This window comes from Dipodomys spectabilis, unplaced genomic scaffold (genome assembly GCF_019054845.1).
Source record: "Dipodomys spectabilis isolate Male_0828 unplaced genomic scaffold, ASM1905484v1 ptg000422l, whole genome shotgun sequence".
Taxonomy (NCBI): Eukaryota; Metazoa; Chordata; class Mammalia; order Rodentia; family Heteromyidae; genus Dipodomys; species Dipodomys spectabilis.
The window spans coordinates 6,941,158-6,954,206 of record NW_024871099.1 but is presented as its reverse complement, the minus strand read 5'-3'; the positions used below and the strand labels follow the sequence as shown (position 1 = coordinate 6,954,206).

At 49.7% G+C, this 13,049-nt stretch overlaps 1 protein-coding gene across 1 annotated transcript; it reads left to right on the top strand.

Moving 5' to 3' along the window:
* The first annotated feature begins 345 nt into the window (after positions 1-345).
* Positions 346-9,282, top strand: LOC122097573 (cytochrome P450 2A5-like). The gene is made up of 9 exons (XM_042668156.1): positions 346-550; positions 1,085-1,247; positions 1,813-1,962; positions 2,993-3,153; positions 4,183-4,359; positions 5,326-5,467; positions 6,584-6,771; positions 7,968-8,109; positions 8,854-9,282. The coding sequence occupies exons 1-9, from the start codon at positions 371-373 to the stop codon at positions 9,033-9,035; spliced, it is 1,485 nt and encodes a 494-aa protein (XP_042524090.1). The 5' UTR covers positions 346-370; the 3' UTR covers positions 9,036-9,282.
* Positions 9,283-13,049: the final 3,767 nt, after the last annotated feature.

Genomic DNA, 13,049 nt, shown 5'->3' with positions numbered 1-13,049 from the left:
ACCAAAAAAAAAAATCTACCCATACTTTCAGAGTCCTTGGTCTGAGAGACTTTCTATTTAAAGCTCCAGGAACTCTACCCTAGTTTTGAGGGTAATAGATCCACAGTCTTGGGATATTTTCTGGTCAAATGCCACCAGCCTGGCCTGTGCCCGGTGAATCTCTGAGGTCTTCCCCTCCCAAACTCACTGGCTACATCTCAAACCAGTTGCAATGTATGGTCAGGGAGAAGGGGGGAAGGAGGTCTTGTGCAAGGAAAAGGAGACAGTTATGCAATCAAGGCCAAAGTCCAGCCTTCCATCCCACAGAGTATAAAGGCAGCCAGAACAGCTGCTCAGCCACCACCCTCTGACTGGCATCCTGGCCGCCACCATGCTGGCCTCAGGCATGCTGCTGGTGGCTGTGCTCACCTGTTTGACTGTCATGGTGTTGATGTCTGTCTGGAGGCAGAGGAAGCTCTCAGGAAAGCTGCCTCCAGGCCCCACCCCATTGCCCTTCATTGGAAACTATCTGCAGCTCAACACGGAGCAGATGTACAACTCTCTCATGAAGGTGAGTTGGGAAGGTAGATGGGTGGGATGGGGTGGTGGGAGGGAACTGCCCAGATTCACTGGGCACTGGCCATGGATGGACAAACCAGAGTCTTAAATGGGGAATTTTTTTCTTGGAGATGGAGGGAATTTAGAATTTAGAAGCCAATTTCTATCTTGGCACTGTGGCTTATGCCTGTCATTTAGCTACTCAGGAGACATCTGAGGATTGTGGTTTAAAACCAACCTGGGCAAGAAAGTCCATGAGACTCTCATCTCCCAAGAACCACTGGAAAACCAGAAGTGGGGCTGTAGCTCCAAGTGGCAGAGCGCTAGCCTTGAGCAAAAGAGCTCAGGGACAACACCCAGACCCTGAGTTCGAGCCCCAGCATGGGCACCAAAAAATAAAAATAAATGTGTGTTTTATTTTCTGAGTAGGAAAAGACCACGTGTGGGAATATTCAATCTGTTGACTTGGCCAGAGTTTCAGGGGAATCAAAACCAATGCACCCTGGTACCTGGCTCCTTAAATTATTCCCATCTGCCCTTCCCCCAGATGAGTGATCGCTTCGGTCCAGTGTTCACGGTTTACCTGGGCCCTCGGCGGGTCGTGGTGCTGTGCGGTCAGGAGGCCGTGAAGGAGGCGCTGGTGGACCAGGCTGAAGAGTTCAGCGGGCGCGGGGAGCAGGCCACCTTTGACTGGCTCTTCCAAGGCTATGGTGAGCGGGGTGCATGTCATTGTGTAAAGGGATGTGTGGCCTCAGTTTCCCCAGCCTTTCTCCTCTGGATCTTTCAAGTTTCTGCCTTGCCTCATGTCCTCCCGGCGTCTTCCCACCTCGCCTTCCCGTTCTCTGTGGACAAAAGCCATTCACCATTTTTCACTTCAAGTCACTTCCCCTCTTTCTGCCTCTCCCCTCTCTCCTCCTCCCTCCTTTCCCACTCCCTCCATTGGCTGCCTCTGTGGCTGGTGGGGCAGTGTGGGGGCTGCCTCCTCTTCTCTGTGCCTTGGGGACCCTGTCTCCCTTCTCTGTCTCTTTCTGATGATCTGCAGATCTTTGGCGCCGAGTCTGAGGCTTTCTTTCCTCGCTCCTTAGTGTTCTCTCTTTTACCTATAGGATTTCCTTCCTCTCTTGCTCTCTGCAGAATCTGGCATCCTGGCCTCCCTGCTGCCCCAGTGTCTCCAAGGGTACTCTGCAGGTCCATTCCATATTCTGCAGGTCACCCTGGTCTGATCCCACCCTCCTTCCCAGCATGACCATCAGCCTGACCCCTTCTCTTGGCCAGGTATGGTCTTCAGCAATGGGGAGCGGGCCAAGCAGCTGAGGCGCTTCTCCATCACCACGCTGCGGGACTTTGGACTGGGCAAGAGAGGCATCGAGGAGCGCATCCAGGAGGAGGCAGACTTCCTCATCCAGGCACTGCGGGACACACATGGTAGCTGCTGGATGGGATGGGTGGGGGAGGAGGGGGAGGGGAGGAGGGAGGCCCTGGGGCTCAACTACCCTCCAAAATCTTTCCCAAATGGTCAAACTGGCATCAGAGCACTCCATTTGGTTGTTTTCCAGGAAGACAGATATTTCCTGGGTTCCCCAGCATCCCCTGCTTTCCACCCCTGCAGACCCCCCACCCTCCACTCCTGCAGACCCCTCACCAGACTCCTCACCGTTCATCCCTGCAGATTCCCCACCCTCCACCCCTGCAGACCTCTCACCAGACCCCTCACCCTCCACCCCGGGAGACCCATATCTTCCACCCCTGCACACCCACACCCTCCACCCCTGCAGACCCCTCACCTTCCACCCCTGCAGACCCACATCTTCCACCCCTGCACACCCCCACCATCCACCCCTGTAGACCCTTATTCTCCACTCCTGCAGCTCCTCACCCACCAGCCCTGTAGACCTTCATCCTCCACTCTTGCAGACCCTACCTCTCCACCCCTGCAGACCCCAATCTCCCCTTGCAGACCCCTAACCTCCATCACTGCAGACCCTTACCTTCCACCCCTGCAGACACCCATCCTCCACCCCTGCAGTCCTCACCCTCCACCCTTGCAGACCCCCACCATCTATCCCTGCAGACCCTCATCCTCCACTCCTGTAGACCCTCACACTCCACCCCTGCAGACCACCACCATCCACACTGCAGACCCCATCATCCACCCTGCAGACCCCACCATCCACTCCTGCAGACCTCCACCCTCCATCTTTGTGGACCCCAATTCTCCACCCTTGTAGGCTCTTCCATAGACCCTCCACCCTGCAACCCTACAGGCCCCTCCATAGACCCACACCCCCATCTCTGCAGGCCCTTCCATAGACCCTCCACTCCAGCAGTTATCTTCACACATCTCCCACCCATCACCCCTGCAAGCAAACCCCCTCAACCCCCTGCAAACTCCCCCATCCTTTATCCCTTCCCTCTTGCAGGTACCTTCATAAACCCCACACTCTCCACCCTGCAGGCACCTTCATAGATCCCACCTTCTACCTGAGCAGAACGGTCTCCAATGTCATCAGCTCCATTGTCTTTGGGGACCGCTTCGACTATGAGGACAAGGAGTTCCTGTCTCTCCTGCGAATGATGATGGGCAGCTTCCAGTTCACAGCCACCTCCACTGGGCAGGTAACCCACGCCATGCCCTGCCCCGACTCTATGAGAAAAACCCAGGTCAGAAAAATAACTTGAGAATAACCAGGGCTCACTCCTGTCATCCTAGCTGCTCAGGAAGATAAGATCTGAGGATGGCAGTTTAAAGCCATCCCTGGCAGGAAGGTCTCTGAGGCTCTTATCTCCAATTAACCACCAGAAAATCTGAAGTAGAACTATGGCTCAAAATGGGTAGAGTGCTAGCCTTGAGCAAAAGAGCTCAGGGACTGTGCCAGGCCCTGAGTTCAAGCCCTACAGTTGACAAAACAAACTTGAAGGCCTGTGACTTAAGCCTGGATTTCCAGCTATTCAGGAGGCTGAGATCTAAGGATCTCATCCTGGGCAGGAATGGCTGTGAGATTCTTATGTCTAATTAACCAGCAAAAAGCTATAAAGTGGAGCTGTGGTTCAAGAGGTAGAGCACCCGGGCAGTGGCAACACAGTCACGAGCCCAGGACTGGGCAGTGTGCATCTGTCAGAGACCATTCAGTTGGTTTGGTGCCACCTCACAGCCCAGGAGTCCAGTGGGTGGTGGTGCCCACGCTTTTACCAGCAGGCTCTGTTTTCAGGCCATGGTGGAAATGTCCAGGTGTCCTCAGAGACGTGCGTATTAGACACTTGCTCTAGGTCCTGCCATAACTGTTCAGATGTACAAAAGGTGGGGGCTGGTTTTGAGGAGGCCTTGGAGGCAGGAGAATGGCAGATGGGGACCCCATGGCCTGGGGAGGGCAGTGACAATTGGGGTAGGGGTGTGATTTGGCCTTTGGTTCCACTGGAGATTGAACCCAGGCCTTGTGCATATTAGGCAAGTATTCTATAATTTGAACTATGTCCCCTAGTCCTTATTTTATTTATTCACTCATCTTTGTGAGGCAGAGTTGCCTCAAATGAGACCTTTCTGGACTCTGTTTCCAGAGAGGCTGGGATTCCCAGTATATCCTACACCACCTGGTGAATGTCTGTCTTTTCTCTGCTTTCTCTCTCCACCCCTCTCCCCCACCCCAGCTCTTTGAGATGTTTTCCTCCATCATGAAGCATCTGCCGGGACCACAGCAACAGGCTCGTAAGGAGCTGAAGGGGCTGGAGGACTTCATAACCAAGAAGGTGGAACAGAACCAGCGCACCCTGGACCCCAACTCCCCACGAGACTTCATTGACTCCTTTCTCATCCGCATGCAGGAGGTGTGTGCCGGAGGTGGGAGTGCAGGGAGGGAGGGAAGGCCAATGCCAGGCAGAGGGGACTCAGATTGGGCTGGGGTGGAGAGCAGAGGGCTATGCGAATTATATAAATTATCCTCAAGGTTGATTGTAATGAACATGGGTGTTCATCTACAGAGCCCTCATCCACAGAGAAGATAATCGCAACCAAGTCTACTGCATTATCTATGCTAGGCATTTTTGGGGGGTTGGTTGTGGGGCTCAGAGTCGTGTGTGTGTGTGTGTGTGTGTGTGTGTGTGTGTGTGTGTGTGTGTTTGTGTATGAGTCAGTCCTGGGGCTTGAACTTAGGGCCTGGGTACTGCTCGTGAGCTCTTTTGCTCAAGGCTAGCACTCTACACTTGGGCCACAGTGCCACTTTCAGTTGTTGTTTTTGGTTTGTTTGCTTGCTTGGTTGCTAGTTAGTTGGAGGTAAGAGTTGCATAGAATTTCCTGCCTACTCTGGTGTTGATCAACAAATCCTCAGATCTCAACCTCCGGAGTAGCTGGGATAATAGGCGTGAGCCTTCAGTGCCTGGTCCATTGTAGATGTTGAATGAAGTTATATTAGGATCACAATGAGGAATCGCAGCACAGAGAGTGTTGATGATCTGCCTGAGCTCACATAGCGTGGAAGTTGTGCCATCTAGCTTACTCTTGGTTTGTCTCTGAGGCTAGTGCTTTAGGCCTGGCTCAGTTGGTAGAGCACCAGCCAATAAGCGAAAACATCAGGTACCAATGTTGAGTCCCAGTCTCAGCTCTTATAAAGAAAAAAAAACTTCAGAGGCAAAGGTGAGAGGTATATTTTGGGCAGAGTCAGAATCCTGGGCAAAATTCTGCAAACTGGACAGAGCCTGGCAGATTCATTTTCCACCTGGACCTCAGGGAACCTTCCAGAAGATCCCGCTAAAGCATGGGAAGAGGGGTGAACTTGAAGGCCTCTCTTCCTGCAGGAGAAGAAGAAGCCCAATACAGAATTCTTCATGAAGAACCTGGTGACCACCACACTGAACCTCTTCTTTGCGGGCACGGAGACCGTCAGCACCACCTTGCGTTATGGCTTCCTGCTGCTCATGAAATATCCAAATGTGGAGGGTAAGGCCGGAGAGGTAGGGAAAGAGAAGTGGGGGGTGGGGGCCCAGGCCCTAAAAGCTCCCCTAGGTCAGCTGCAATGTTTTGATTTCTCCCAAGAACCTGGACCCTTACATGGGTTTGGCTATAATCAAGACAGGAGAGCCAGCCTGTAGATTTAGCTATTAAAGTCTTAGCTATGAAAACACTGGACATGGGTGGCTCAGGCCTGTCATCCTAGCTACTCTGGAGGCAGAGATGTAAAGATCATGGTTCAAACACCATCCGGGCAGGAAACTCCTTGAGACTCTTATCTCCAGTGAACTACCACAAAACCAGAAGTGGAGTTGTGGCTCAAGATGGTAGAACACTAAGCCTTGAGTAAAAATAGCTCATGAACAGTGTCCAGGCCACAAACTCAAGCCCCCCACCCCCACCAACAGGAAAATGATGCTAACTGAATGGATTGATAAATTGCTGATCTAAACCACAAAGGACTCCTTCTCCAAGCCACACCCCTAAGACTCCTCCTTTAATACTGACAGAATCCTGAGCTAATGGCCAACCCCACTGTGAATGAATGGTGAGCTGTTTGCCTGTCATCCATTGTTCCAAGTCCTTCATCCAGTTTTCTTTCCTTTCCTTTCCTTTTCTCTTCTCTTCTTTTCTCTCCTTTCCTCCCTCCCTCCCTTCTTTGTTCCCTTCTTTCCTTCCTTCCTTCCTTCCTCCCTCTCTCCTTCCTTCCCTACTTTCCTTCCTTCCTTCTTTTCTTCCTTCTTTCCTTTTCTTTCTTCCTTTCTTTCCATTTTTGTGGGTTATGGGGCTTAAGCTCAGGACCTGGGCATTGTCCCTGAGTTTTTTCCCTCAAGGCTAGTGCTCTACCACTTTGAGCCACAGCACCACTTCTGGTTTTCTGGTGGCTTTTTTGGAGATGAGAGTCTCATGAACTTTCTTGCCAGGCTGGCTTTGAACCCTGATCCTTAGATCACAGCCTGCTGAGTAACTAGGGTAGCAGGTGTGGACCACCAGTGCCTGGATCTTTTCTTTTCTTTTCTTCTTTGTTTTTTATTTTTGACTCTCATCCCTGCCTTGAAGCTTTCAGATATCTAAACATATTTCTCTTTCTCTCCCCACCCCCAGCCAAAGTCCATGAAGAGATTGATCGGGTCATTGGCAAAAACCGGCAGCCCAAGTATGAGGATCGACTGAAGATGCCCTACACAGACGCTGTGATTCATGAGATCCAGAGATTTGGAGATATGAACCCCATGGGGCTGGCCCGCAGGGTCACTAAGGACACCAAGTTCCGGGAGTTCTTCCTGCCCAAGGTGCCACTTGCCTGCCCCTGGGATCCCAGCACCCCAAGTCCCTAACAGGCACGACTCCCTGGCTTCCCATCTTAATCAAAGACTCCCTCACTCACACTGTCCCTTCTTTCCTACTGAGAGACTTCTGTATCCTAGCTCCCTGCAACCCCACTTCGCCCCCAACTTCCCCTGCTCAAGAGATCCAAGCCTGGCCTTCTTAAATCAAGAGATGACGCCAGGTGCTGGTGGCTCACACCTGTAATCCTAACTGCTAAGGAGGCTGAGATCTGAGGATCACAGTTCCAAGGTGGTCTGGCACAAAAATCCCCATGAGACACTTATCTCCAATAAACTCCCCGAAACCTGGAAGTAACATTGTGGCTCACGTGGTAGAGCACTGGCTTTGAGCACAAAGAGGTCCAGGGACAGCACCCAGGACCTGAGTTCAAAACCCACAATTAGAGAGAGGGGGGGGGAGGGAGAGAGAGGGAAATCCAGGCTCTTGTGACTCAGGCCTTGTCATCCTAACTATTCAGGAGGCTGAGATCTAAGGATCAAGGTTCGATGCCAGCCCAGACAAGAAAGTCCAGGAGACTCTTATTTAGAATTAACCACAAAAAATACTGAAAGTGGAGCTGTGGGCTCAAAGCAAAAAACAGGTCAGGGACATTGCCCAGGCCCTGATTTCAAGCCCTAGGATGGGCACACACAGGTACACACACACACACACACACACACACACACACACACACACACACACACACACACACACACACACACACGCACAGAGGGCGGGGTGGTTAAATCTTCTTTACCCAGACCTCTTGCTTAAGAACAGGAATCTCCAGTTTGCAATGCATCCTTCTCAAGGGCCCCATATCTCATGGCCCTGGCACATCTAACTGCCAAGTCTCCTGCCCCTCCCCTCCCCCTCCCCCCGCCCGCAATGACCTGCCTGGAGAGATGGGAGCTGCAGATCTCCCAATCTCTGGCATCAGAAAGCCTCAAACCTGTGTCCATCAACCAGCTGGTGTCATTGAACGGGAGCTTCTACACACCCTCAGGGACCTTAACTTCATGTCCCCTGAAGCTCTTCCTTCCACCCTCCACTCCCATAGTTCCACTTCCTGGCCCCTCCTACCATTGTCCAAGGGGAGTTTCAGCACATTCATTTTTCCATCTGCATATCTCACTCTCCCTGCTCCTCTTCTTTTCAGGGTACCGAAGTGTTCCCCATGCTGGGCTCTGTGCTGAGAGACCCCAAGTTCTTCTCCAACCCCCAGGATTTCAACCCTCACCACTTCCTGGATGACAAAGGACAGTTTAAGAAGAGTGATGCTTTTGTTCCCTTTTCCATCGGTGAGTGACCAGCGTTGGCCACTAGGTCACAACTCGCAGCAAAGGGGTCAGCTGTATAGGCCAGCCCCCCCTGAGCTACAGCCTCATTAATGCCTTTCTTCAGCTTGGAAGTTCCTCTTGGATCTACTCTGCGATCAACTACATGCAATCCCCCAGCATCCTCAAATATCCTGTGTGGGGGCCCAGGAAAGCAAAAAGGGTTATCAGATCTCATTCAGAGATGAAGAAAATCAAGAACAAACAGTTAGCCAGGTTGTCCATGGCTCACACTAGCTGTCCATTCTAGCTACTTAAGGGGCTGAAAGCTGAGGATTGTGGTTCAAAGCCAGCCCAGGCAAGAAAGTCCTTGAGACTCTTAGCTCCAACGAACTACCAGAAAACTGAAAGTGGTGCTATAGCTTAAAATGGTAGAGCACTAGCCTCCAGAGGAACAGCTCAGGACAGCACCCAGGCCCTGAGTTCAAGCTCCATGACTGACCAAAAATTATATTGTAAGTGGAGCTGTGGCTCAAGTGCTATAACCAACCTCGATGGGAAAAGCTAAAGGACAATGCCCAGCCCCCTCAATGACTAGGGAAACTGAGGCTTAGAGAGGATGAGAGCCTTCATGGAAACTCTCCCGGACAAGAATTTTACAGCCCTCCCTACACCTATTAGAGAACTCAGCTGGGGATTTGGAGTTTGGGGATGACATCTCAGAGAGAGAGTTGGCTTCACCCCTACCCTCTCTTCTCTCCTCTGCAGGAAAGCGGTACTGTTTAGGAGATGGCCTGGCTAAAATGGAGCTCTTTCTCTTCCTCACCACCATCATGCAGAACTTCCGCTTCAAGCCCACGCAGGCTCCCCAAGATATCGACGTGTCCCCCAAATATGTGGGCTTTGCCACCATCCCACCCACCTATACTTTAAGCTTCCAGCCTCGCTGAGCCCCAGGGAATGTGCAAGGGGGGGTGGGTTGGAAGAGATGAGGATGGGGGGTAGGGGGACCGAGGGAAAGGCAGAGACTTAGGCCACTCAGAGTGGGGAGGGCAAAAATGTGGGGGGAAGGGAGGGGACCAGATGGGAAGAGGAAACAGACCAGATTGCTGACCTTGCTGAAGAAGATGGTCGCTTCCAAGATGAGATGCCAGAAAGGGAATTTTTAGTAATAAAAATAAACCAGTTCTTGTTTGTTGAAGTTCTTATTTATTGAAGTTCTTACTTATTGTCAAATTCATATCTGGGGTCTGATGATGTCTGCACACACCACCCGTGCAATGGAAGCGGGGCTTGTGCATGTTTTGCAGATGAGCAGCATGCTCATGTTTAGGAAGTTAAAGTGGTTGCTGAGTGCTGCTATTCATGCGTGTCATCCTAGCTACTCAAGAGGCTGAGATGTGAGGATCAGAGTTCAACACCAGCAGGGGCAGGAAAATTCCATGAGAAGTTTATCTCCAATGAGTCAGCAAAAAAACTGATAGTGGAGGCGTGGCTCAAGTGGTAGAGTGTTAGGCTTGAGAGAGAAAGCTGAAAGACAAACAAGCACCCAGGCTTTAAGCTTAAACCCCGTGAGAGAGAATTGGGGGCCGGGGGCGGGGGGGAGAAGAAAGCCAAGAAAAATTATGAAAGCTTAGGAAAAAAATAATTAAATCACCAAAAACTTTAATACCAGAAGAGGATTTTGGTATGAGCATGGCATCTCCAATGTCTTCAATGGTCAGAAGCAGAAGAAACACATTGCGTCCCTCTCTGGTGCTGGCCCAGTGTGTTGGAAGTACATCAGGCACCAGCCATGACTCCCCTGCTCCCCCTCCTGGCCCATCATAGTATTGTCAAGCACAGATGGAAACCACCCAATTTCTTATCATTTCTAAAAACTATTATACTGGGGTTGGAGGAGTGGCTCAGGCGGTAGAGCGTCAGCCAATGAGCATCAGATACTGAGGTCTGAGTCCTGCTACTATTGTGTGTGGTATGGGGTGTGTGTGTGTGTGTCCTGAGGTTTGAACTCAGGACCTGGGCACTGTCTCTAAGCTTTTGTGCTCAAAGTTAGTACTCTACCACTTGACTCCCAGCTCCACTTCTAGATTTTGTTTTGGGTAGGTAATTGGTAGTTAATCTTGCTCAGGCTGCATTTGAACCATGATCCTCAGATCTCAGCCTTCTGAATAGCTACCATTTTAGGCATCAGTCACAGCACCCAGCTTCTATCTTAATTTTTAACCTTATAGTGTAATAGGGCTCATCATGCTTCACCACTTTAGAGTTTACTCTTAGCTTCTATAACTCTGTTTTTTTTTTTTGTTACTCCACATTACAGGGCTGTACCCCCACTCATGAGACTAGTTCCTTATAGTTGAACACTTCAAGATAATATGTAGGTAATATTTCTTTCTGTTTCTAGGTAGCAATCATAGTAATGGGTTATGGAAATGATCATAGTAATGAGTTACAGGAATGATCATAGCAGTGGTTATGGTTATAGAAATGTCATGGTGACTATCATGTTTCCCCGCTTATGATTGCTTACAGCACTGTTTTAGCCCACTCATGCCTGCTTACAATACTGTTTTACCTTCTGTAACTTCACACTTGGCTTGAACCTGCAGGAAAGAACCAGGGACTTTCCTCCCCTGAGTGAATAAGTGGTGGTGGAGAGGCTTTCTGCTTTAAAAGGGGCCGTGAGACCAGACTGGGCACTGAACTTTTGTGCGCGCCCAACTGCGCAGTGTATTCCTGGCCGGCAATAAAAGACTTTCTTTTGGTTGTACTCTGAGTCTGTATGGTCTCTTTGGGGGGTCTTCCCTTCAACGTTCTGGTAGCCCTAGCGAGATCCCAGGAGACAAGACCCCAGACAACCCCAGGTTGTCTTGGCACAGGGAGATAGAGTGAGTCGATTCCTAGGGGAGGCACCCCTTGGAATGCCCCAGGGCCCCAGGGACCGTACTCCTCCTTGCTGCTCTCGAGGTAGCACCCCGAATTATTATTTTTCTTTATGTTTTCTTTTTGAATTGAAAATGTGATGAGCTGGGGGTTAGGTAAGACAATGAGTCTACTTGTTTTTAATCCTCATCACCCCATCCATCTTTATCTCCTACTTATCTCTCCCTAGCCTCCACCCCAAGTTGTAATGTTCACATCCCACATAGTGTCGACTATCGATGTTGCTGTGGTTCATCCGTTGTTCTGCGGTTTCTGTGATTCCCTTTCCCTTTTACATACTGCATTGTCGGTTAGGCAAAACACGAGGCTCAAAACACTGAGAGAAATGAAGAAAGAAAAAACAACACTAGAGAAAAGAATGAACTATATACAGGGTCTAAGGAGAACATCCATTTCTATAAGTTGGAGTTCATATTAATATACTTTATTATATATAGATTTTTTCACTAAGCACTTGAGTTCCTGAGATCCCCTGTTAAGAATATTTTCTACATATTCTAGTTTTTAGAGATGAAGGAGATCGTGTGACCTGCTTTTCTTTGGGTCTGGCTTACTTCACTTAATATGGCTTTTTCCAAGTCTTTCCATTTCCTTATGAGTGTAACAATAACTAGGAGAAACACTAAGGCTCCTTGGCACAGGTCAAAACTTTCTTAATAATGATCCACAAACACAACAAGTCACAGAAAGCCTGGATAAATGGGATTGCATTAAACTGCAGAGCTTCTGCATGGCAAAGGACATAGCTAGCAAAATATATGGAAACCCCATACAACAGACAAGGGTCTCATATCTAAAATATGCCAACAACTCAAGAAATTAAATTCCCCCCAAAAAACCCAAAGAAACATCCACCTCATTAAAAAGTGGGCTAAAGACCTTAAGAGAGACCTCTGTGAAGAGGAAATAGGAATGGCCAAGAGACACATGAAGAATTGCTCAACCTCTCTGCTTAGAAAGGAAATGCAAATCAAAACAACCTTGAGACTCCACCTTACACCAGTTAGAATGTCCATAATCAAGACATCTAACAACAGATGCTGGCGGGGATGTGACCAAAGGGGAACGCTACTACCCTGTTGGTGGGAGTGCAAACTTACTCCACCACTCCGGAAAGCAGTGTGAAGGTTCCTCAAAAACTACACATAGAGCTCCCCTAGGACCAGGCAGCCCTACTTCTGGGAATCTATCCAAATGTCCACAAACAAGGCCACACTAAACCCGCCAGTAGGATGATATTCATTGCCGCAGGATTTACCTTAGCCAAGATATGGAACCAACCCAAATGCCCCTCCGTAGATGAATGGATCAAGAAAATGTGGTACCTATACACAATGGAATTCTATGGTTTCACCAAATTATTTTTTGACATCCTAGAAAGTTGCTTGTTCTTGGAGACCTTTGGAGGGAAGTTTGTGTGGGGTGCCCTCTTGTGGACATCGTGGAGAGTCTGGATGCAGCCATTGATCCAGTGTCCTAGGACAGTGTGAGACATCACAGGCCCTTTGAAACAGACTCAAGTCTTGGTTGGGATTCTCTGGCTTGAGTACTGGTGTGTGTGTGCGTGTGCATGTGCGTGCACACATATGCATTGGTAGCCACCTAGTATTTGCTCTGTCATTGTTTCTGTTGGTGTTGGTCTTGTTTTCGTTGTTTTATAAAAAAAAGAAATGGGGGGAAGTTCAACCTGTCCCAGAACTCCTTTGAAGTACATGCCGAAACATTTCAGAAGCCAGCTGCTGGTTGCTCAGGCCTGTAATCTTAGCTACTCTGGAGGCTGAGATCTGAGGATCATGGTTCAAAGCCTGCCTGGGCAGAAAACTCCATGACTCTCAGAAAACTGGAAGTGGTGCTGTGGCTCAAGTGGTAGAGTGCTCGTCTTGAGCTGAAGAGCTGAGAGATAGCGCCCAGGCCCAGAGTTCAAGGCCCACAACCGACCCCCCCCCCAAAAAAAAGAGTGTTCAAAAATAGGGAAGAATGTCCAACTGAGCCAATTTCATGGAGCCCCAGGAGCCCAT

Excerpts from the sequence above, each read along its gene's own strand:
- LOC122097573 (XM_042668156.1), top strand. The coding sequence starts at position 371 with ATGCTGGCCTCAGGCATGCTGCTGGTGGCTGTGCTCACCTGTTTGACT. Across the intron at positions 551-1,084 it reads TGTACAACTCTCTCATGAAG|ATGAGTGATCGCTTCGGTCC; the intron begins GTGAGTTGGGAA and ends CCCTTCCCCCAG. Across the intron at positions 3,154-4,182 it reads CAGCCACCTCCACTGGGCAG|CTCTTTGAGATGTTTTCCTC; the intron begins GTAACCCACGCC and ends CCCCCACCCCAG.